This window comes from Siphateles boraxobius, unplaced genomic scaffold, assembly GCF_051911475.1.
Source record: "Siphateles boraxobius isolate OS27281-9 unplaced genomic scaffold, OSU_SipBor_1 119, whole genome shotgun sequence".
Lineage (NCBI taxonomy): Eukaryota > Metazoa > Chordata > Actinopteri > Cypriniformes > Leuciscidae > Siphateles > Siphateles boraxobius.
The window spans coordinates 2906975-2933610 of record NW_027508721.1 but is presented as its reverse complement, the minus strand read 5'-3'; the positions used below and the strand labels follow the sequence as shown (position 1 = coordinate 2933610).

Sequence of the window (26636 nt, the reverse complement as noted above, 5' to 3'; positions counted from 1 at the left end):
TGACACAAAAAATATTTAACTTTTAGGCCAAATATTTTTTAGTAGGCTACTTCTGTGAATTAGGCCACTGCGCAAAAGTAATACCCACCGGATGAAGAAGGGTTGGCTCTCCACAGAACATAAAATATTTATTTTATTTTATTTTTCTTGTTAGCATTTATGAGGAAAAAACAATGTTACGGACGTGACCACTCTGAAAAGCGGCACTAAGAGACTGCTTTAAAACTTTCACAGAGACATCAAACAGATGCACAAAGCCTTTCTTTAAAGTGAATTTCCATTTGTATTAATTGTATGTTAATTTTAATCAATGTTTCATCAACCAATTGCCTGGAATAAATAAATAAGTTGTAAATATAGCAGACAATAGATATAATGGCACGGAGGCGCCGGTGCGTGAACTGGGACTAGTCTCATCGATGAACCGAAACTTAGCGTGTAAGGTAGGCTATAGCCTACTTGCCTCACAGACATGTCTACTTTTAAACAGAACAATTCAAAACGAAAGAAAAAAGACTGCTCTCTGTTTATATAATCCGTATGAAATGTTCATTTCTCTCCGGCTCGTTCACTAGGGTGCTGCGAAGATCGCGAGTCAGCATCGTCAACTTCATCTTTGCAGCCGACACTAACATATTCAGTCATTAGGCTACTTTTGCCGGTTCTTTGTGACAGCTTTTAGGTGCTTTATTGGCAGCGCCACCTTTACATGTTACATGAACGTGTCACCACCTCATCACCGCACCGGTGACCGCAACATACATAGTCTTTGTTCTTCTATAGCAAATTATAATATATTGCACTTTCAGGGAGACATGGGCCTAACACATTCAGCCAGTTGGAACAGAAAAACACACCAGAATAGGTCTGTTTAGCAAGCAGGATTTGATGGCCGCATTCCTACACTTATAAAATGCAATTCAATGTGGAAGTAATCCAAGTATTCAGAATACGTTACTCAGATTGAGTAACGTAACGGAATACGTTACAAATTACATTTTTGGGCATGTATTCTGTATTCTGTAACGAAATACGTTTTGAAAGTATCCTTCCCAACACTGTGTACTTACAATGAGAATAGTTCGTTTCAGCCGTTTCTGTTTTTTTGTTGCTGAGGGCAATCAAATCAGAATTGAAAATGTTCAGTGAGATTTTTATTGTTCACACATTTATCTCAGAATCAGTGCTGAATGTGAGGGGGCAAATTATCTGTTTTGGATGTTTCACTTTATAGTCTTTTATAGTTCTGTTGCTTAATTTCACCCAAAAATTCTGTCACGTTAATCTTCGCAAGACATTTTTAATGAAATCTGTTTCTGTCCCTTGAGAGTCCAGGTAACCATGCATAATAATTTCATGAAGGCATCATCGAACAGAATGATTTAAAGCTACAATATGTAATTTTTTTAGCCGCAAGGGGTCGCTAACCTCTTACAATAACAAAGGCATAGATTGATGACGCAGTGAATCATGGAACTTGCCGTCATGCTGATGGGTCTAATAATGTTTATGGATGAGTGAAAACTTTCATGTTTTTTAACATGACTGTGGTATGAAGCAGGTCGCAATTGCTAATCAGAGACAGATATCAGCACCACACGCAAGCTCCGTGGATATAAAGGAATGAGGACACTTAATTCTACTGAACTACCCATAAGTGCTGAATTAACAGGTCAGTTTATTTGACGAAATAAACTTGTGAGGTAACGCAGCGCTGTTTCACTTGGTCTAACATTACACTATTATACTAAACAGCATTGAAGTGTATTGAATAATGTTATTCTATGTGTTAGTTTCTTGGCTGTATGAGACTAGCAGTAAGCAAGATCAACATTAGAATAACATACTGATCATATTCTAACATTTCATCATGTTGAGCTATGTAACATTGATTTGTTTTATGTACATTTGGTCACCTGTCTAATAAAGCATAGGCTATGCAAGAGCGGCATCTCAGTCAAGTTGAAGTTTGCCGCAAAGCTCTTGGCATCTCGAAAAAGCAACGCCAATAACAATTATTCTTTTGTCCCAAGGTCTGCTTGCCATGGTCCATAATGTTTGAACGAAACACCAACAGCGTGAGTGTGCCGCTAAACTTTACGCAGTTGTCCACATCTGTCACCATGGTTACTATGGCAGTACAAGCGGAAACCAGGGATAACGCGGATATTACGTCATTGACAAGTGACAATGGTGACTCAGTATTTAAAATTTTGAATTTCTCTGAATTTACAAATTCTTGGAAACATTTAGGATAATGTAAGTACATCATTTAAAGAAATAACACTGTGCAAGTGGTTTTTGGATATTTTGATACAAAATTCTTACATATTGTACCTTTAACTTAGGCTTTTGTTTACATCTAAACAATGATCAACACACATTTGTGTTTTGAAGATATCAAAGTCTTATGAGTTTGGAACGACATGAGGGTGAGTAAATAATGACTGACTTTTCATTTAGTGCCTTTAGTGGGTGCCTGTCAGTGATTCTTTAAACTCTTTTTTTTAAATACCACACATAGGTTTAATGTCCCAACTATCTTACAGATATCACTGAATTGGGTGTCCTGAGAAATCAGGCTAATTAAACAGCAAAAAACGAAACCATGTTAGAATGTTGTGTTGTCAGAATTCACATTGTTTGCGTTTAAGTGTCCTGTTGTTCATGTGATTAAAGCAATAGCTGCAAGTGACGTTTGATAGGCTAAACACCACTCAATGTTTTACATCAAAAGTAAAAATATTCTACAATTCATTATATGTTTTTAAAATATTATTGCATTAACCTTCATTTGAAAGTGGTCAAACTACAAACACAAATCACAGATAATCATGGTCACAAACAACTACCAACATAAGAATGAATAAGTGCCTCAGTGGCCTATATTGATTGTTTGATTGGCCATGGGAACATCTATAGGATCCCAGTGCAGCTATTACAGTTAATAATGTCAGTTATTCTTTATTAGGCATTTGGATGTTTAATGGATACTAAATGAGAGATAAAGTCACCATGAAATCGATGATTCTTCTTTTTTTATGGAATATTGGAGTATTTATTATAAATTCAATTTCTGTGCTCATTATTGTTTTAAAATCCATGTGTTCCCATAATCTATATTCAAAATAACTTCCCCATCTTCACTGATGACTTGTTTACTGGCACAAGGGTGGGACAACCTGTCACTCACATGAGATCACAGCAATAGGAAACGACAACGATCCAATCAATTCCTGATGAACAAAATCAAGTCCCATCCTAATTTTTGTTTTGTTTCACTCAGATACACAACAAAATAGGGAAGAAAATATTACGGTAACACTTTATATTACGACCCGCAAACAACTGCGTAAGTACACCGAAATTACGGTGTACGTTTCTGTAATTATAGTGTATTAGTGTATATATAATAGTGTATAAGTTTTGGGTAATAAAGGGGTAACAAGCAGATATACAACCTGCAAAGAACTTCGTAAGTAAACCGAAATTACGGTGTACGTTTCTGTAATTATAGTGTACCTCCGTGTAGGTATAAGGGAACAATATGTTAAGTTTTGGGTAATAAAGGGGTACAACCAGATATACAAGCAAATTATTTATAATGTAATTATTTTAAAACTAACAGGTACCTATTCTGTTAATATATTCCAGGCAAACATTGTACTGTTGTACAATTTTTATCACATGTCTGGCAAAATATGTTCTTGTGCAATGTAGTTACAGGGTAATTTTGACATCTCTGGGTTGTAAATTAAACATATATATATATATATATATATATATATATATATATATATATAAACTTTCACATTGTATTGCAATGACACTTAAATGTCAGGGCAAATATACTGTGTAATTAAAACGTTTTTTTTGTTTTGTTTTCTTAATAAGAGTACCTTTCTCTGTAATTACTGTGCAAATAGTGTTGTTTGTTACATAGTAAGTAGTGGTTGTTACCCGTTTCAACTGTGTATTTACAGGGTAAGTGTAACTCCTGCGGGCTGTAAATTAAAGTGGCTGTTTACTTTGAAATTTTGTTTTGATTTTTTTTTTGTAAAATAAAAGTCAGAAATTAAATGGGATCCTTTATTGTATATATACTGCACTTACCAAGTAACTACACAGAACAAAGGGGTAACAAAAGCCCACTTTAATTTACAGCCCGCAGGAGTTACACTTACCCTGTAAATACACAGTTGAAACGGGTAACAAACACTACTTACTATGTAACAATACGAAACAACACTATTTGCAAAGTAATTACAGAGAAAGGTACTCTACTAAAACAAAACAACGTTTTAATTACACAGTATATTTGCCCTGACATTTAAGTAGTTTAGTAAGAAAAGCCAATAAATTACATTTTTATCATACTGTGCATACATACAGCCATATATATATATATACAGGTCCTTCTCAAAAAATTAGCATATTGTGATAAAGTTAATTATTTTCCATAATGTAATGATAAAAATTAAACTTTCATATATTTTAGATTCATTGCACACCAACTGAAATATTTCAGGTCTTTTATTGTTTTAATACTGATGATTTTGGCATACAGCTCATGAAAACCCAAAATTCCTGTCTCAAAAAATTAGCATATCATGAAAAGGGTCTCTAAACGAGCTATTAACCTAATCATCTGAATCAACTAATTAACTCTAAACACCTGCAAAAGATTCCTGAGGCTTTTAAAAGCTCCCAGCCTGTTTCATTACTCAAAACCGCAATCATGGGTAAGACTGCCGACCTGACTGCTGTCCAGAATGCCATCATTGACACCCTCAAGCAAGAGGGTAAGACACAGAAAGAAATTTCTGCACAAATAGGCTGTTCCCAGAGTGCTGTATCAAGGTACCTCAGTGGGAAGTCTGTGGGAAGGAAAAAGTGTGGCAAAAAACGCTGCACAACGAGAAGAGGTGACCGGACCCTGAGGAAGATTGTGGAGAAGGACCGATTCCAGACCTTGGGGGACCTGCGGAAGCAGTGGACTGAGTCTGGAGTAGAAACATCCAGAGCCACCGTGCACAGGCGTGTGCAGGAAATGGGCTACAGGTGCCGCATTCCCCAGGTCAAGCCACTTTTGAACCAGAAACAGCGGCAGAAGCGCCTGACCTGGGCTACAGAGAAGCAGCACTGGACTGTTGCTCAGTTTTGCATGTCATTCGGAAATCAAGGTGCCAGAGTCTGGAGGAAGACTGGGGAGAAGGAAATGCCAAAATGCCTGAAGTCCAGTGTCAAGTACCCACAGTCAGTGATGGTCTGGGGTGCCATGTCAGCTGCTGGTGTTGGTCCACTGTGTTTTATCAAGGGCAGGGTCAATGCAGCTAGCTATCAGGAGATTTTGGAGCACTTCATGCTTCCATCTGCTGAAAAGCTTTATGGAGATGAAGATTTCATTTTTCAGCACGACCTGGCACCTGCTCACAGTGCCAAAACCACTGGTAAATGGTTTACTGACCATGGTATTACTCTGCTCAATTGGCCTGCCAACTCTCCTGACCTGAACCCCATAGAGAATCTGTGGGATATTGTGAAGAGAAAGTTGAGAGACGCAAGACCCAACACTCTGGATGAGCTTAAGGCCGCTATCGAAGCATCCTGGGCCTCCATAACACCTCAGCAGTGCCACAGGCTGATTGCCTCCATGCCACGCCGCATTGAACCAGTCATTTCTGCAAAAGGATTCCCGACCAAGTATTGACTATTGAGTGCATAACTGAACATAATTATTTGAAGGTTGACTTTTTTTTTTGTATTAAAAACACTTCTTTTATTGGTCGGATGAAATATGCAATTTTTTTGAGACAGGAATTTTGGGTTTTCATGAGCTGTATGCCAAAATCATCAGTATTAAAACAATAAAAGACCTGAAATATTTCAGATGGTGGGCAATGAATCTAAAATATATGAAAGTTTAATTTTTATCATTACATTATGGAAAATAATGAACTTTATCACAATATGCTAATTTTTTGAGAAGGACCTGTATATATATATATATATATACGTTTAATTTACAAAATTAAATTACCCTCTAACTACATTGCACAAGAATATTTTGCCAGAAATGTGATAAAAACTTTTATATACAACTGAAATACAATTTTTGCCTGGAATATATTAACAGAATAGGTACCTGTTAGTTTTAAAATAATTACATTATAAATAATTTGCTTGTTTATCTGGTTGTACCCCTTTATTACACAAAACGTAACATATTGTTCCCTTATACCTACACGGAGGTACACTATAATTACAGAAACGTACACCGTAATTTCAAACGCAGTTGTTTGCGAGTCGTAATATAAAGTGTTACCCAGATTTCGAAGGTGAAGAGGAATTAATCTTTTGTGATGCTCACCATTGATTTTGTGCCTCTTTATGTTTGTGCCATGACACACAACTGACTCATTGATTGCAGATTTCTAAAGGGAACATTTACTTTAAGTGCACATCCAGTGACTATTATATGTAGGTTCAGTGCCTTGAACCTTTATGCAGCAACTGGTGGCAAGTGGAGTGAGACAGTAGGAATGTTTACATGCACTAATTTTCGTCAATCTGAATGAATCTAATTCGATTTCAGATGCTGAAAGTTCTGTTTATATTAACCATTAACTTTGGTATTCAATTCACATATTTGTTTATGTGTGTAACATGTATTCCAAACAAAACTTAACGAGGTCATCGGATGTAAAATTCACTTTTATATGGTGTTTGCATATAAATGTGTCTTTGCAGTGTGTGGACACAACCACCAAACAATGAAAAATATCCCTTCACTGCTTTCTTTTTAATCCTCAAAAAGCCTAAACACTCTCAATAATCAAGCTGTTTGGATTTTCAGAGCAATATGATGTCATATTGCTTATGCTCCGCCCATGCCCACCCATTTGTATATTGTCTGCCAAGGCAGCACTTTATGTGTCTTGTGTCAACATGGGTGATCAGTTGCTCATTATCATTTAAAGAGACATGCACCGAAATGGGTCGCTGTGAACAGAGCTGTTTTTGAGGAGGTAAAAAGGGTGTTGTTTTACACAACCATTGAGGAATTTTAACCAAAGTATGTTTCAAACTTTACAAAGACCCCAAAGAATCATACCAACTTGTGGAAATTGGGCATTCGATGATCACTTTAAATATATGCGCAGAACCACAACGATAATCGCTGGAGCAACCATATGTTTTGGTAGCTAACATTGTACTAAAAATAGTCTAATTTCAGGGACTGTATTGTGCTGTGTGTTGATGGGACCAGGGCCTTAGTGGCGTTAAAGAATCTGGGGCCCCATCCATTGCCATATGTGCAGAGTGGCCCAGGTGCTCTAGTATTCAGATCCTTTGGAGGACTAGGACTTCAAGACTTTGGAGGCCCTTGATAGTCTAAGGCCCCAAGGCACTGGCCTGGTCCATAATCCTGGATAGTGTAATTGTTGATGAGCATAGCTAAACTGTGATGTATTACCAAGCTGGCTGGGAAGATGCGGAGCTCTGTCTTGGCTAAGCTGAGCTTGAGGTCATGTTCATTCATTCAACATCGTTTCAGCCCCTGTGGAATTGTCAGGCTGGAATGAGAGCAGAGCTGTGTATCCGTGCAGCAGAGGTATGAAAACCAATGTGCCTGGATGTAAGGTCCCAGCTATTTTGTGTATATTGAGAAGAGGACTGGGCCCAGCACTGAACCCATGGGTACCCCTATTAAATACAAAATGCTTAATAACAAATAAAAACAGTGTGCTTAGATGCATTAAGTGCAATAAATACATGTTAACTGCTACCTAAATGTACTAATACTGATACCTAAATTGATTTGATGCTAAACGTTAATTGGCTGCAACAGACTCAACTTTGTTTGGCAACAGGAGAATACTGATTTCTTATTGGCTGAGGAAGGTAATATGGAACGAGGCACAGCAAGAGGAAACTCAACTGCCGAGCTGCAGATGCTGTGCCAGTCTGTATGCCTGGGAGCCTTGCCTGAAAAGAGAATGTATGTGTGTTTGTGTGTGTGTGTGCCAGAACAATAACATGGCATCACATTAACATCAGGCAGTAGCCACTGGTCTTTCACTAAGAAATCAATAAGAACGCACACATACACATTTTGGCAATTGTCCTCCCCCAAAGGATAGTCAGGTAATCAGAATCAACAATCAATATTCAAATACTATAGCTTGTTTATGAGTACATGGAAGCACAACACTAATGTGTCCCCAGTACACACTGAACGAGGCCACATCTGCTCCTGTGCTACTGAGCTGCTCAAAGCACATTAGCTTGAACAACTCAACAAACCCTTTTCATTGGATCAGAGCTCTGTCAGTGCACAACAACTCTCTAATGGAAAAAGGCAGAGAAAACAGTGAACAAAATGCAACTGTAATTTGCATATTCAGTCTACACAGAGATAATGATCTGAAAAGGGTCCAAATTGATTTTTTGCCACATCTGCCAATGGTATGTGAATTGAGAATAACAGTAATTGTCTTTATAGAAATTTATATTAAACTATTCCTAATGGAATTATTTAGTTGACCTGTCAAAAAATCAGGATGACATACAGTATTTTGTTGCTCATAGCTTAATGTTAGGAATATTTTAAATTTTACCACATGTTCTGTAAGAAAAAAAGAGGAATCCTAGATTCATAAAACATTTTCATCTTCTGTGTTAATTTTGGACCCAGGATGTGAAATTATGTGTGAACAGCTGACATGCTTGTCAACCTCCTCCTTTCTCATTTCCATGAAACAGAGTAAAACAGAATATCAGAGGATTCTCAGTCTCTGTTTATTCCAAAAGATTCCAAAAAATAAAGCAATCAGTCCACATTCCATTTAGAAAAATGTCCTCCATTTCATCCCATGACAGACTTTCCAACTGAAATGATGCTAGTGATGAGTCCATTTGTGTGACTGTATGAGAGAGCTTGGTACTTCTCTCATAGGTTCCCAAGTGTACTCCCAAAATGCACAATATGAGCAATCCTCTTTGTGTGCGTCTGTGTGAATTTGTGTATCATCCAAGATTTTAAGTTATACACATGAAAGGTTTCTATTTACATGTACAGTACATATACATATAAAACTAATGAACAAGATTTCAGTTCCACACAGCATGGCATAGAAAAGGGTGATTGGCTTATACTTTTATCAATATAATTATCAATATAACTATCTGTAATCCTCTCCATCTCTTAGTCTTCAGGTCATAACTGGACTACAAAAATTAAATACCTAGTTAATAATATCAGTGATATACTTAATCATTGCTTTTATAAAAACAAACATAACTAAAGGTTGTCATGCTTTTCACAGTTAAAACTGCATATCGTAGTGCACCTTATTAAAATACAACGCATTTGATATGAAAAACAAAACAAAACAAAACAAAAAAAGCCAGTGATATAAATATCAAACCCTTGAGTAAAGGGTGCTAGTTTTCAGTCTTTACATTTCCCCATAGAGAGACAATATTAATAAATGCATCTGAAATGCCTTGACATATTTTGGCACACTGCAATATTTGGCATTTTGGGATATCGTAATATATTATGAAGTTCATATATTCATATGTAGATCCATCTTAATATAACAATTTCAATATATCATCTAAATGGTGAAATGCAGAAGGTAAAATATTATTTAAAGTTTTTCTTCTTTTTTTTAATTAAAAGACAATTATAAAACTACTGCTTGCATCGTCCATAGGCAAGAAAAACGGATCCGAACACAGTGATCCAAAAAATTAACATCACAAGAAATCAAACCAGTGAGGAGGAGAAACAAAACTACTCAAATCATTTTGTTTTTTCTTTAAGACAAGCATTTGCATGGTAACATTAACATCTAATAAACAAAAATGTACTTATATACATAATTTATTATACATATCTCATATAATAAGAAATGATTCTTCAAACATTTTTAATATATCATGTAGATTGAGTAAACAAAATCACATTTGATGCAGATGTTTCGTGTGCTTGAGTTCTTAAGAATCAGAGATTCCAAAAACATGTTGCTATGGAAACAGGTGTCGAGCCTTTCCCATAGGAATTATTTTCAATGTGTAACGTTGTTCCTTAGTGCAGCATTGCAATGTTATCACTTACAATGTGAAAAACGTAGATGAAAAACGAAGCAATGGGGCAAGTGTGTTTGTGTGAGTGAATATATGAGAACAATTAGGTCATACTTTATGCGAGTATGCAAGTGTGTGACAAAACGAGAACTTGGAAGTGCAGTTATGTAAAATCTACACAACAAGAAACTTTATAGAAGTGTGGCTACAGAAAGTTTGTGAAGTTGTCTGCATATGTACACACAGCAATGTGCCTGTATACCTTTTTTATGCGTCTTGTCAGAATGTTTTTGCAAATGTTAGTTGTACACACGACCGTTGGTCAAAACATGACTGCACTGAACAGTAAACGTATGTGTTAAAGTGTTACTATGCATGTATGGATCTGACATCATGTGTGTGATTCATTGTATATGAAATAATTAACTATTATTGTATATATATATATATATATTTATATATTTGTGTGTGTGTGTGTGTGTGTGTGTGTGTGTGTGTGTGTGTGTGTGTGTGTGTGTGTGTGTGTGTGTGTGTGTGTGTGTGTGTGTGTCTATGTGTGTGTGTGTATGTGTGTGTGTCTATGTGTGTGTGTCTATGTGTGTGTGTCTATGTGTGTGTGTCTATGTGTGTCTGTCTATGTGTGTAAGAATATGTACACGTGTGTTTGATTTGTATGAAAGTGGGGGTACAGCATGCTTGCACCAGTGTGTGTGTGTGTGTGTGTGTGTGTATGTGTGTATGTAAGGCACTCAGGACATCTCGCTCACACTCAGAGGCATTGCCATGCCAGGTCTCAGGTACGGCACAGCATGGACGGCTTTAGAGAAGTCTGGAGTCAGCACTCGCCCATTCTCCCCTGTACTGCCCGTTATAGACAACCTGGCCTTACTGCGCATAGCATCTGTGAACGTCATCTGTTACCAAACACACACCCACACAAACAGAATATATAAATACACAGATTCACACCCAAATGCACACACATGAGAGAAAAAGAAAACAAATAAACATTAATTAACGTTATAAAGAGCATCTTATATGAAATACAGATTTTTATTTTACATATTATATAAACTGTAGATTTTTATGAGGAGCAGATGGGGTGGAGAATGACTGACAGCTAATGGGTCTCGCACTAAGATGGCGGAGCTTTATATCAAAAGCAAGCGGCGCAGCCAATTCACAAACAACCACAAGCGTCAATGATGATAAACAAACGGAAAATGATGACACTCCAGCTGAACGAAATGAGCTAATATATATATTATATATATATATAATATTTTTTTCCCCCTCTATGAACCCTCCATCTTTTGATTCCTTCAATCCATTTTACCCTCCCTCTGTTTATCCCTTGTCCACCCTTACAATATTTCTTTAATCTTAAAAACGTGCTTTTAGGCACCATATCAAAACTGTGCTGTCAAACAATTGATTGTGTGATATAGTTTTTTAAAGAGGTCATATCATGAAAAATCTAATTTTCCTTTATCTTTTGATATGCACTACTGTTTAATAGTTTGGTGTCAGTAAGATTGTTTTTTTTTTTTTAAGAAATCAATACTTTTATTCAGAAAGGATGCATTAAGCTGATCAAAAGTGACAGTAAAGACAAGGCAGCACAACTGTTTTCAACATTGATAATATATAGAAATGTTTCTTTAGCACCAAATCAGCATATTCGAATAATTTCTGAAGGATCATGTGTCACGGAAGACTAATGGCTGCTGAAAATTCAGGTTTGCCGTCACAGGAATAAATTACATTTTAAAATATATTAAAATGAAAACAATTGTTTTTAAAAATTGTAATAATATTTCACAATATTACTGTTTTTATGTATTTTTTTGTAAGTAAATGCTGCCTCGATAAGAAAAATAAATAAATAATAATAAAAAAATCTTACTGACCACAAACTTTTTAATGGTAGTGCAATTTGATATACTATGTGACGTTTTAAAACAGAAAACTCCCTCCCAAGTCCAACAAGACCATCTACTGAAAGTAAGATGCAAAAATCTTTTTCAAAATAGTATTTCAGATGTAAACTAAATGTATAAATTAAGACATGACTGCCCCTATTTACACTTCAGTGATGCCTGTGCTGTGTTTTGAAACTTGATCTGCATGTTGCAGTGAAGTAATAAAGAGGAGGAAGCAGAATGATTATGCCAGTTAACTGATGATACTTCCAAAGGATCCAAGTGTTGGGAAAGAGTGATACATCACATCTGGTCAGCATGTCGCATACGGTGTAGTTGATCAAGTTAAAAAAATGTAACGCATCCAAAGCTCAAATCGGATCTCAAAATTCCGCAATCACAGATGGTCGCTGTGGCTTAAGGCTCAAATCAAAGAGGAAAACTTACGTACAACTAAATTACTGCCTAAAATTAAATCTTTCCAGTGGACCTCAGGGAAAAACAAAGAAATTGGGATATTAAAACTATGATATGACCCCTTTAAATCTTGGACAAATGCGTGCCAGTGTGATGCCTAGAGATTCGTGTAGTGACGATGAAGCGCTTGGCATACGATAAAAAAATGACCAAAAAAAAACAGTGAACAAACGACAAAAATATAACCTCTGCCATTCCTACCCCACTAGATCTTAACACTCTCCAGCCCATAAACGTTGTACCCTTCCTTATAAGTAGCAAAATTCTGAGAATTCTGCGAGGAAGAGGAAGGATTTAGAGCCTGAGTCTTGGCAACCTTCATGCGTTTGGCCTCTGCGCGAGACTTGTAGCAGAACTCCACCAGAGCGACCAGCATGGCCAACCCAAGGCCGCCCACCAGGATGTAGAAGACACCCGCAACGTTACTCAGGCTGAGGGCGCTTGTCTTCTCCTGCAAGGGGTGAAGGACAAAGGTCACAAATAAGGGAGAGAAAGGATAACAGTATGTCAATACTACTGATTATCACTGTATATTTAATGACTTTTAATTTTATGACACATTATAAATTTAAAGTTAACTGCTCGAAATAGACTACAAAAACAGTACAGTATTAAATGTGTATATGAGTGTCTAACAGTAAATCACATAGAATACAAAGACGGCTACAAAAGTACAACAGGACAGTGCGGTGCAGTGTGTGCACATAAAGAAGGAAAAAAGACGCCACCTACAGAATTGCAATTAAAGACAGCTGAAGTAAAAGGCAAATATACAAACAACATTTACAGCATTGGTGAGGGAGAAGGAGAGACCGCATGGGAAAGAGAAAGAGAGATAGGAGGGAGAAAGAAAGAGTGTAAGAAACAAAAAATGAAAAGTAACAGGACAAGTTGTCAATAAAGCACATAGAAATACAAAGGATCACAAGGAAATTCTGAGCCTATACAGGTATGAGTTTGGTGTTTATGTGTGAGGGGAATGTGGATCAAGTACGCACAATAGTGCATATAAAATATGACTCTTGCATGCATTACTGTGTTTATATCACCCTGCTTGTATAGGCATCATTGATTGTATACACAGGTCAGGCTCTGATTCATGCGGTGGTAAATCTGTGTAGGGGATTTGCTTTTGACACACACACACACACACACACACACACACACACACACACACACACACACACACACACACACACACACACACACACACACACACACACACACACACACACACACACACACACACACACACACACACACACAACCATAGGCTGTAATTCGTTTTTGTAGAAGCTTGCTTTCGTATCGCTCTCAAACTCTTTTCCTCTCGAATACACAAAGACCCACACACTCAGTCTGTTGATGCTTGGATTTGGATCACCCAAACTGAGACAGTGTTTTCACAAGTTTTCATGCACACACACATACTAGCCCTGCCAGACACACACACACACACACACACACAAGCTCCCTGCAGTGACTGACCTTACTTCCAGAGTCCTTGGCTCCACATTCTCCCTTATCGTACCACCATTTGTTTTTCAGCTTGTCTAAGATGCCTTGCTCACTGAGTTTCAATACTGCAAGGTTTACTGGCGTTCTTCGCGTATGGGAAATAACATAAATAACATTATCAATGTTATTTTATGTTATTGTCAGTAACATTTGCACTCGCTATCAGCGCTGGTAATGATTCAGCCCTGAGCGTGGTGGCGATCGCCAGTCTGCGCTCCATTTGGCAGTCGGCAAACGCGGCTTTGCCGTGCCAGATGTGCACAGACTCATCGCCTTGAGCAGGAAGCAGAAACAGCGCCCGTAAACAAGCCTTTTACCTCTAGGAATGTGTTTTTTTAGGTAGTTTAGATTTTATTTTAGTGTAGATGTGTCTTACTGAAAGCTCTCGTTGGCTAAATGATAGTATAATCAAGTTAGTAGGTGCCTTGGCTTGTTTCCTGGGACCACTGGTTGTGCTTCTTGCTCATTTGCATTTTGTTCATTTCATTTTGTACCCATATGTACCAAGCACGGGTCTGACCTTTGACTCCCCGCCTCCGCTGCCGCACTCTCCTTTGTCGTACCACCATTTGTTTTTCAATTTATCCAGAAGCCCCTGCTCGTTCAGTTTTAGCACTGCAAGGTTTACCGCGTTTCTTAAACAAACGATAAAACATACTTGTCAGACAGCATGAGGGGGGGCGGGGCTGCAGCGGGCAACGCCCCCCACAAGTTGCATAGAATGAATGGAACATTGGGTTAGACAATCCATCAATCAATCAAATCAACCAACCAATCAAAATCATGTTCAGCAACCCATTAAAATGTAAGGTGGTCGAGCTTTAAGAGTTCTTTTTTAAACTAAAACTCTTGTGGCAGGAGGCTAGAACAGAGGAGGATCAGCAATAGTATCAGTTATTACACAATCGCACATACAGATCCTCAAATCAGTGAGCAGAAAAAAATTTAAGCGTTGAGGCAAACAAATCTGGTTAGATGTATCAAGAAAGACAGCATGCATAGTTCAAACAGTGCATCATCAAATGCATTCATAATCAAGTAACTGTTTTCAGCCCCTAAATCATCAGCTTAAACATTCTGTAATGCTTATGGCGACCATTCATAATCCAAGGGCCCAAACGCATGCATTGATTTTTATTGCTTATCAATAATAGCTTTTGTCATAACAAAACAGTCTGGTTGCAAGAGGCCATTGCTTCAGTCATTAAGAACAGACATGCATTCAATAAAACAGATGCTAATGGCAAACATGAGTAGAAGGGGTTACACTGAACTCAAATTAGCATATTAGCTCTTTGGTGCTAAGTGTAAATCTTGTCCCCGGTTTTTCACTACTACACTATGCTTTGGTTTAGAGGGGGTAGAAAGCTATTAGCAATATAGTTCATAACTATAAATAGTTAAACCGTTTGCCAATGTTTGCTTCATTGAACACATGGCAGTCGATTATCAGCAAAACAGGAGAAAAAAAGGCTTCAGAAATTGTAGACTATTGGAGGAGGGGGGGGGGGGGGCACATCTGAAACTTTCTCTTCATTTATCTACTGTGAGCTCCACGAGTAGACCTGGTAATTCCTGGAAAAGAATCACATGAGCTAACCTATTATGTTTAGGGCTGTCAAAATACAATGGTAACACACGTAATTAATTAAATGTTTAACGCCTTTAATGCACTTTTCATATATCTGTGTTTCAGCTTAATCACCACTCCCCTGACTCAATCGTAGAGATAAACCGATTATCGGTTTTGTCAATATTTTTTCCAATATTTAAGCTTTTTCTTTAATCGGATATCGGTTTTGTAATACGCGGCAATGGATATCAGTAGTTTTCAGTTTTCGTTTTCAGTAGGAACATTTTGTGAGTTGAATTTCAAGAAATAATTGCCTACTGCACTGTTAGTTATCAAGCTCAGTAAGTATAAAATATCACATGTAAGATTAAGTCCATAAAGTACATGAAAAGTGTTACACTATTTATTGCAGATACATATATAGACATATTTCCACTAATTACCACACTCAATAATTACACTTAATATTTAACTTTTCTTTTCTCAATAAAGGAATTGAATGTGTTAACGTGTTGACTACAAAAAAATATTAAATTCATTTTTAAATATATTTTAATTATCTGACAGCCCTAATAATTTTTCATATAATCTCAATTCCTTGTGCAATTTCATTATGGTGCTCACTTGCTTCCTATTAAAATCTTAAAACTTGACTGTTACTAAGCCTATGGTAAGATTTGTTCAACACTACATTATACTCCATTTTCTATGCCATCCTTCTCGAGAGCACCGGTTGCTAGGTAACCTGCTTGTCTCCTGTCAGCTAGACTTTCTAAAGCCCTCACTATCCCTCCAGTTACCTTGGTAACACTGCTGTTTATGCCTAGGTTACCACTCATCCCTACACTCAGAGCTGCTATTACCTAGTTTACCTCATTTTAAAAGGGGACCCCCGGCCTACATCAGGGTAGGTGGGATACTATAACAACATGGGCCATATTGTTATACTACTCCACCCACCTTAAAGCAGATCCCTTGGGTGTAGCGATGCCGTAGCCTTTAGAGTCAAGGTTCCCGCCGACCTTCATGGTGTCACAGGGCTTGCGCTGTTCGATGTACTCATTCATAGTGGACTCCAGAAGGTAGGCATATTTGCCTTTGGATTTCCGGACACGCAAAACGCCTTCTACTGTGTTTTTAACAAACACAGAAGGTTCTGCGCTCTTCATGTACTGCCACATCTTGTCAAAGAGAGCAATCTTCGATCTCTGGTTGAAGTAAAGACAGAGACAAAGAAAAGGAAAGGTTTAGATTCAAGGTAGTGAGGAAATGAGGGTTAGCAATGTCAACTTTTTCATTCTAGATCCGAATATCAAAAATAGGTCAATCAATGACATGATGGTTTTTTTTTTGCCTTCATCTCGTAATTTATTCAAAATTACATTAAAATGCAATTAATTATTTGAATGTACAACAAACAATGACTTAAATACACTTCTTCAAAGATGAACATGTGTTTAATATATAAATAAAAATTAATTTTGATATTTTTAAAGGCGATTAAGTCAAAAGTTAAGACAAAGATAAACCAAATTCAATTCAATTTAATTTGATAAAAAATATAATTAGAAAAAAAAACTTTATTTAATACATTGGCATAATCCTTTATTATTATTACTTTTATTATTATTACTACAGTTTTTCTAAAATATTTGAAAAATATTTGTCTGTCAAACAATTTTCATGACATGACAAGGTTAGTTCAAACCCACACACAAAAAAAAAAATTTTTATTTGTGAATTAATAATTCAGGATTTGTAAAAAATAAAAAAAGTTTTTGGAACATTCTGGAAAATGATTATTTGTACACTCATATGTATCTAAGGTCTAAGGACAGTGTGTTACTATTTTCTTTACTTGATGGTTACACCACATGACATATTATCCATGGCAAGTTAGGCTGTCTGCAGCCCTAAAAAATTATTATTTTTAAAAAAGTCCACTTTGGTCCACTCACCCTAAAGAATTCTTTGGTGGAGCCTGCATCCAGTGTCCCATAGGCAATCTCGGTCTGTTTGGCCAGGTCTTCAGCACTCTCGATAGGTGACACCATCCTCTCCACAGTAAGAAAGGCAGCCAGGTTAGCCGTGTAGGAGGAGATGATGATGAGGGTGAAAAACCACCACACACCACCAACTATACGGCCAGACAAGGACCTACACACAGCAAACACAGTCAGCCACACACAAACACTCCACCAACAGAACCAGCATGGTGTTACTGTAATATTTCAAAAGAAAGAAAGAAAGATAGTAAAGAAAGAAAGAAAGAAAAAAGAAAGAAAGAAAGAAAGGAAAAAAGAAAGAAAGAAAGAAAGAAATAAAGGAAAAAAGAAAGAAAGAAAGAAATTAAGAAAGAAAGAAAGAAACCCCTTTACTTTGGAGAAAATGGGGAATATGCAGCCGAAACACGGTACCACTCCAAGAGGGCAGGAAACGGCGACCTTGTGCACTTTACTGTTCCCAGCTGGATGAGTATATGTTCACATAAGAAATGTTCAACCAAATTTTAAACCACAACTTCGATTAAACATTTCTAATCCTGTGTTAGCTCTTTCTTCTTACCCATGGAACACTGAAGTTACTATAACTTACATATTATAATAAGATATTTTACAAGTTAAATAACATCTTGATTATTTCCAATGGAAATGGATACAAAGCAAGACCTGCAGGACCGTGAACATACACAGACCACGGCTATGGTGGGAAAACTGTTGGTGCACAAAGACGAAAGCACACCCCACGCGCTAGCCAGCTAGCATTAGCGCTCACTGCACGCACCAACCTTGGCGAAATATCGCATCCCTGCTGCATAAAAGCGCCCAGAGAAAACCATAGACTATTAAAGATGCCAAATTCGTTGGTAGATTCGCTAGGGCCCAGCTGCCCATCCTCAAACTCTTCAGTGTGCCACTCGTAAGGGCTGAAGCGGCTAACAAGGAAGAGCACAACGCTGACTCCAATGTAGGCGAATACAATGCACATCCAGATCTCGTAGGCCAATGGGTCAAGGAAAGAGAAGACACCCGGCTTGGATTTCTGTGGTTTCTTGATCATTATGGATATGCCAAGACTCATGAAAGGTTTTGAGAAGTCGATCACCTCCTCTCTGACCAAAGTGATGGTGAGAGGAGCTACAGCTATGTCTGCTTTCTGTCAACAGTAAAGAGAAGAGGAATTGGGTAAATGAGAGATATACACACATATATAAGAGATGTACACTAACGGTCAAAATGTTTTAATAATTAGTCCCCCGTGGTGAAAATCAAAGTTTTAGTATTGTTTATACGTCTTTGTGGTGTTTTTAATATGCTTTAAGACAAATCATGTGTAAATGTACATGTCAGCACCGTTGCTGAGTATTTTCTCCTTAAAACTGCAGTGAACCAAAGACAGTCTCAAAAGCGTGCTTTGAAATCGCCGGTGTTTCTGACGTCACAAACTACCTTGTAACCAATCACGTCAATGACTGGATCTTTAAGAGCTGGTTTGAGTGAGTGGAGGTGGGGTTAATTTGCATATTCATAGAACCACTTTACAAAATAAGGTATGGGTGTAGAGTTACATACAAGCTATTTTAAGGCATGGAGCATTTTTTTTTTCAAGAAAAATGCTTAAATATGTCATTTTGGTGATCAAAGATGAGTTTTAAGGGATAAAATAATTGACTACAGGGGGACTTTAAGATTTTATTTTGAAAGAAGACTCTTTTGCTCACTATTTGATAAAAAATACAGTAAAAACCGTAATATCGTGAAATATTATATAACTGTTTCCTATTTTAATATTTTTTGAAATTTCATTTATTCCTGTGTTGGCAAAGCTTTTTCAGCAGCCATTACTCCAGTCTTTCAGTATCACAGTGTCCTTGAGAAATCTGAAGAATTTGTGTTTCAGTTATTAATAAGGGTTGTTATTATGATCAATGTTTAAACAAAAACGTTTTGATGCTTAAAACTGTGATACATTTTTTTCCAGGCTTCTTTGATGAAAACAAAGTTTAACAAATATAATTTATTTGATACAGAAACAGAAATTCTTGGTAACATTATAAATGTCTTTACGGTCAATTTTGACTAATTTGATGAATCCTTGCTAAATAAAAGTATTATTATTTTCTTAAATATTACTTTCCCCAAACTTTTGAATGGCAGTATAAAATGGTTTACACAAAAATATTAGGCAGCACTTTTCAACATTGATAACGATAAAAATTGTTCCCTTTCGTAGTCACTCCGAGTTACGTCGGATGACGACGAATGGGGGTTTCGCTTAGAACACCTATCGACTTCGAGTATTACAAAACGAGCCAATGGCGATGAAATGCCATGGGTCTGCGGAATTTGCATAGCGTATCTCCGCCCCACCGCGTGGGTAAAAAGGAGGACGCCGGCAACATGCAGGTATGTTTTCGCTTCGGAGCCAAGAATATTTCTTCACTCCACAATCATCTCTGACTTCGCTCTATGAGACGAGCTTCTCTCTCCGGTGTTGGTGTGACGGCGATCTGCAGCGAGCTCACAGTGCCTGCTGATCTGTGCAGTGATCTGCCAGTGTGTGTGTGTCTCCCTGTGCGCTTCAACATCGCGGAGTTTTTTTCTCCTCTCATAAAAGAGCTCGCACGCGGCACGTCTTTTTAAAGACGGCTCGCCCGTGCATTTCTGGTTGCAGTGGACTGGTATCGGACTCTGATGGGCACGAGCGCTGTCTAGTGTGTTTGGGCTTTGATCATGCTTGAACAGCGCTCGTGGATGACTCATGTTCTCTCTGGGAACGTGATCATCGCGTCATATATAGGTCGAGACTCTGTGAACTCGCAAGAGTGAGAGTCCCCTCATCCACTACCCGATCTTCGGCTGGTGGACAGGGTGACCTGAGGGTGTTGGTCTGGAACAAGGCGCCGACTCTGTGTCCACGCCCCAGCCCCCCCTCTTTAATGACGGTGCCCGCTAGCGAACTGATGATTCCACGAGTCTACCCTCTGGTGGCCCGTGTGTTTTCATTTGAAGCTACAGAGGATGATGCTGTGTCTGTAGCAGCATCACTAGGTGGGCTTGATTCTTCTGGAAATGACGACTCTTCACAGCTGCCACCCTTTGGTGTGCATACGGCTGTGCCTGAGTCTGATCCGGAGATGATGGCCATGCTTTCCCGGGACGATTGGTTTTTGGGTGAGGCCGCCGACGCGTCCACGGCAAACCCCAATATCTTTCCTCCCGGACGTGCATGATGAGTTCACGGGTCCTCTCGTTGGTCTCATCTGCCTTTCCTCCCCTCAGGGGCCGCTGCCCATGGGTACACTGGGGTTCCCCCGGTTAAACGCTCTGTTGCCATGCTACTGTGTCCTCAGAGTGCTTCCCGGCGCAATCCTAAGCACCCGTCCAAGCCTGTAGTTCTTTTCGTCACAGTAATCTGTGGCGAAATCCTATAGTGCCACAGGACAGGCAGCTGCCTCACTGCATCCCATGACCGTTCTGCTGGTCTACCTGACCCAGACGCTCATGGACATGCAGGAGGGCGGGACTGACCCGAGGCTCTTCAGTGAGCTGCGCGCCGCCACTGACCTTGCTCTCCGAGCGACGAAAGTGGCCGTACGCTCTCGGAGTCAGGTGATGTTCACCAGTTTGGGGCTGACCGGTCTGATGTGCAAGATGTCGGGCGGACCCGTCTGCTCGACACCCCCATCTCCCAGGTCGGCCTCTTCGGCGGTGCGGTTGAGTGCTTCTGCCCACAGTTCTCAACCGCCCGTGAGCAGATTGAGGTTATTCTGCCCGACGGCCCGCCGTCCGCTCAGATCCCTCAGTCTGCCCACCGCCGAAGGCTCCCTCCCACGGTTCCAACCCCGCCCGTTCACCCGGGCCTGGCAATGGAAGACCGTAGGGGGATGCCACAGCCCTCTCCAGCCCCGCACCCCGCTAAACGCCGGGTTAAGCGGCACTTTTGAGATGGGCTGCTCAGAGATGAGACTCAGTTCTTTCCAGGAGTTGGTAGCAGGGCCACTCCTTTCCCCGGTGGAGGGCTGGGGAAGAATCCTTATTCAGGAAGAACTGACTCTCTCCTCTCTGAGCATACAGAGTTCTCGGACGACACAGAGCGCCGCCCAAAAGCCGTGCTCTCCTCTTCCCCCTCTGCCCCAGAGGTGGTTGACACGGCGTGCCGTCCACGGACCGTTTCGCCCCTGTCCCCCTCTGTCGCCAGACCCCTGACAGAGCAGGCCCCCGTGGAACGCTGGTCCTTCCCTGGCCTCCTTTGTCAGGGTGCGGTTATGACCTTGCCCCCACACCGGGCCGCTATGCCGCCCTCGTCTGGGCTGGTCATTTCCGCTTCGCTGCACCACCGGGGGGACGTCTGTGGTTCTTCACTCCGCTGGCACAGTTGGGAGCCTGCACTAGAGCTCCCTATCTGTTCCGCTGGGTCGTGCGAACCATCGGCTCGGCTATGCGATTCAGTTCGCACGGTCTCCTCCCGGCTTCACGGGAGTCCGCTCCACTTTCGTCGGTGGCTATGCCCCTATCATGAGAGCGGAGGTTGCTCCCTACTGGCGAAGGGTGCGATTGAGACTGTCCCTCCAGCCGAGATGAGGTCCGGGTTAACAGTCCCTACCTCATTGTCCCGGAGAAGTCTGGTGGGTTACGGCCAATCCTGGACCTATGCATCTGAACCGCTCCCTTCTCAGGCTGCCGTTCAAGATGCTCCTGGCCAAACGCATTTCTGGATGTGTGCGGCCACAGGATTGGTTTGCAGCGATCGACCTGAAGGACGCCTACTCTTATGTCTCCGTTCTCCTTCGACTCAGACCGTACCTACGTTCTGCTGTCAGGGCGCGCGCATGTCAGTACGCTGTTCTCCCATTCGGGCTAGCCCTGTCTCCTCGCGCCTTCACAAGGTTGTTGAGGCAGCCCTTGTTCCTCCATGGGAACACGGGGTTCGCATCCTGAACTATCTCGGTGACTGGCTGTCTTAAGCTCACTCCTGAGACCAGGTTTGTGAATACAGGGACCCAGTGCTCCGGCACCTAGCTCGTCTGGGCCTTCGGGTCAACTGGGAAAGGAGTAAACTTTGCCCCGTGCAGGGGAGCTCTTTTCTCTGCATGGACTTGGTCGCCTTCTCCACTCAGCCATTAAACAAGAGTGCGGTCCCACTGAAATTGTTTCAGAGGCTCCTGGGGCATATGGCATCTGCAGCTGCGGCAACGCCGCTCGGATTGCTTCATATGAGACCGCTTCAGCTGTGGCTTCGCGATCGAGTCCCGAGGTGGGCATGGCATCATGGCACGCTCCGAGTTACAGTAACTCCGACCTGTCGTCAGACCTTCACCCCGTGGTGGAACCTCAGTTTCTACGGGCCGGTGTTCCCCTAGAACGAGTTTCCAGGCATGTTGTTGTCTCCACAGATGCCTCTTCCACGGGCTGAGGCGCCATGTGCAACGGACATGCTGCCGCGGGCTCCTGGACAGGACCCCAGCGCCTTCTGCTTGTCAATTGCCTCGAGTTGCTGGCAGTACGCCTTGCCCTGCACCGTTTCCTCACGTTGCTCAGGGGTCAACACGTACTAGTCCGTTCAGACAATACCGCGACTGTAGCGTACATCAACCGTCAGGGTGGTCTACGCTCCCGCCGTATGTCGCAACTCGCACGCCACCTCCTCTTATGGAGTCAGAAGCACCTGAGGTCCCTTCGTGCTATCTACATTCCGGGAGATCGGAACTTTGCAGCCGACGAGCTGTCACGGTTTCGGCCCATCTCCGGCGAATGGAGACTCCATCCCCAGTCGGTTCAGCTGATTTGGGACCAGTTCGGGGACGCACAGATAGATCTGTTTGCCTCTCACGACTCGACCCATTGCGCCCTTTTCTATTCCCTGACCGAGGGCTCTCTCGGCACGGATGCACTGGCGCACAGCTGGCCGCGGGGCCTACGCAAATATGCGTTTCCCCCAGTGAGCCTTCTCGCACAGACCTTGTGCAAGATCAAGGAGGACGAGGAGCAGCTCATTCTGGTTGCGCCGTATTGGCCCACCCGGACCTGGTTCTCCGAACTGGTACTCCTCGCGACAGCACCTCCTTGGCCAATTCCTCTGAGGAAGGATCTCCTTTCTCAGAGACGGGGCACCCTTTGGCACCCTCGACCCGATCTCTGGAGGCTCCACGTGTGGCTCCTGGACGGGACGAGGCAGGTTTGAGTACCCTGCCACCAGCGGTGGCGGCTACCATCACTTCCGCTAGAGCATCGTCCACGAGACATGTCTATGCGTTGAAGTGGAACCTCTTCGTCAACTGGTGCTCTTCTCGTCGAGAAGACCCCAGGAGATGCTCGATCTCTGTCGTGCTTTCCTTCCTGCAAGATGGGTTGGAGCGAAGGCTGTCTCCCTCCACCCTGAAGGTGTAAGTGGCCGCTATCGCCGCATATCACGAAGCAGTTCAAGGTAAGTCTCTGGGGAAGCACGACCTGATCGTCAGGTTCCTGAGAGGAGCGAGGAGACTGAATCCTCCTCTCCCTCCTCTCGTTCCAGCCTTGGCTTTGCTCTGTCCAGTACGCGCTCTCCGCGCTTACGTTGACAGAACGCAGTGTTTCAGGACCTCAGACCAGCTCTTTGTCTGTTATGGTGGGAGACTGAAGGGAAAGGCTCTCTCAAAGTAGAGGTTGTCTCACTGGATAGTGGACGCCATTGCTTTGGCTTACCAACAGCAAGGCCGACCGTGCCCCCTTGGTGTGACAGCCCACTCCACTCAGAGTATGGCTTCCTCTTGGGCTCTAGCACATGGCGCCTCGCTGGCAGACATTTGTAGAGCTGCAGGCTGGGCGACACCCAACACATTCGCCAGATTCTATAATCTCCGAGTGGAGCCTGTGTCCTCTCGTGCTGGACCCGCTCAGGTGTCTTCGCTTGCTCGCCATTCCACTCCACGGACTGGATACGTGCGATTATTCCTCAGGTGAGCCTTCCTCTTTGAAGCCCTGAGTTCCTCCTGCACTGTTGACGCTGGCGCCAGTGTCTATTGCCTGGGCGTCGGCTAGGTGCCTCCGTGTGTATGGTTCCTCCCTGAGTAACCCCCACATGTGTATTTCCACTGTAAGCCTCCTTGAGCATGTGTCTTTCCCTTGGCAAGCCATCTTGCCCTCCTGGAGTTGAAAGTTGCCACCCCTCGGGCTGGTCACTCCAGTGTTCCTCCATATGTAGCCCTCCGGCCATATGTGTATCTTAAGTCCTCCCTACGGGTAGGCATGCTGCGGCATATCTCCTCTGAGATATGCTTCCCAGTGTACCTTGGTATTCCTGTGTTAAGTAGGACTCCTTCGTCTGTGCCAGTATCACGACAGGGGGATCAGACTTTCGCAGGGCACTGGAAGACAGCTGTGAAGGTGGCGTGATTTCACGGGGACCCCCATTCGTCGTCATCCGACGTAACTCGGAGTGACTACGAAAGGGAACGTCTCGGTTACGTATGTAACCCTCGTTCCCTGAGTAGGGAACAGAGACGTTACGTCTCCCTGCCACTTCCGCTGTACCGCTGGGCAGACGCCTGAGTTCAGTCTCGGCTCCTCAGCGAAGACATACCTGCATGTTGCCGGCGTCCTCCTTTATACCCACGTGGTGGGGCGGAGATACGCTATGCAAATTCCGCAGACCCATGGCATTTCATCGCCATTGGCTCGTTTTGTAATACTCGAAGTCGATAGGTGTTCTAAGCGAAACCCCCATTCGTCGTCATCCGACGTAACGTCTCCGTTCCCTACTCAGGGAACGAGGGTTACATACGTAACCGAGACGTTTCTTGAGCAGCAAATCAGCTTGTTAGAATGATTTCTGAATGTCTGACACTGTGACACATGTTTTAATGTGTCATGTAACACTGAAGACTGGAGTAATGATGCTGAAAATTCAGCTTTGCATCACAGGAATAAATCACATTTTAATATATAGAAAAATGTAATTCTAATAATATTTCACAATATTACTGTTTTACTGCATTTTTGATTAAATAAATGCAGCCTTGGTAAGCAAATCCAAAAGAGACTTCTAAAAAAAAATTTACCTTTAGTGTATGATGAACATAAAAAATTTCCTGGAGCTATTGTTCACTGTTCCTCAATAGTGCACTCGTGTGAGTGAGTGTATGATTTACTCACCCCATACACCAGTTCCCCAACCATGCCATTCCAGATCTTGGTCTCAGCATCTCGTGCGCCATACTTTCCATCTGCTACAATCCTCAGCTGATACTTAAACCCACAATGCTTAGCAATCTCAGCAGCCAGGTCCACACAGTATCCTTCATAACGTTCATTATCGGTGAATAACTCTGCATTCTTTTTCAGCATTACATATGGTGCCTCCTACAACATGCAGAGAAATATATTGACACATTTACTAAATTTAAGTGATTTCAATTGATCTTGATATAGAATATCATGGAATATCTCTTACCAGGATTGTTGTCACAACCACAGTTTTATTCTCCATTCCCATGGTGTCGTTAGGGAAGAGGTCAGATTTCGTCACTGCCATTTTGTCCATCTCATTCCAGTAACCAATCTGAGAAAAAGTACACACTCATGAAATAGAAAGTGTGCTTTTGTTGAAAATACAAAACACAAATAATCAAATGTTTACCAGGTGCTAAGAGTTAAGGTTAGCAATCAAGAACCTCGTTCAGAACTGTTCTTTTGTTTTTGTTTTGGATATAGGGTACCGTTAGTGGCTCTTTAATGACTTTATTTTTTATGCAAATGTGGACAGAACACTGTACTAAAATATTCTGACAGTGTTTCCTACATCGCTATTCACTGGTGGTGTTGTGGCCCGACTGAATCAACAATGCCAAAAAAAGAAAAAGAAATTATGTTTGTACTGGGCTGTCTGCTTGAAGTCTGACTTGAATGTGATGAAATAGAAGGAATGTTTGCAGTTAAATAAGACAAAGACCATAAATTGTCAACACACCTTTATAATGTTTTGCCCCCATCCTCACAATCAGTGTGATCTGGTTTAATAATTACTTTTATTAACCAGTTCTTATAATGTATCACAAAGGCTAAAGAATAATT

The 26636-nt window shown here is 41.2% G+C and overlaps 1 protein-coding gene across 5 annotated transcripts in view; it reads right to left on the bottom strand.

Moving 5' to 3' along the window:
* Positions 1 to 10748: 10748 nt before the first annotated feature.
* The window catches only part of gria2a (glutamate receptor, ionotropic, AMPA 2a), a 55870-nt gene continuing 39982 nt past the window's right edge, over positions 10749 to 26636 (bottom strand). Inside the window, exons 9-16 of one of the 5 annotated variants that reach the window (XM_077204567.1) lie at positions 26017 to 26124; positions 25719 to 25925; positions 18374 to 18741; positions 17544 to 17742; positions 16546 to 16793; positions 14533 to 14647; positions 12811 to 12945; positions 10749 to 11009 (exon numbers count right to left, since the gene is read on the bottom strand). In XM_077204567.1, the coding sequence (XP_077060682.1) occupies positions 10845 to 11009; positions 12811 to 12945; positions 14533 to 14647; positions 16546 to 16793; positions 17544 to 17742; positions 18374 to 18741; positions 25719 to 25925; positions 26017 to 26124 (1545 nt within the window). In that variant the 3' untranslated portion in view covers positions 10749 to 10844. Of the gene's footprint in view, positions 11010 to 12695; positions 12946 to 13982; positions 14098 to 14532; positions 14648 to 16545; positions 16794 to 17543; positions 17743 to 18373; positions 18742 to 25718; positions 25926 to 26016; positions 26125 to 26636 lie in introns of those variants that run through there. The other 4 variants (XM_077204568.1, XM_077204569.1, XR_013195041.1 and 1 more) reach the window with 4 other exon arrangements.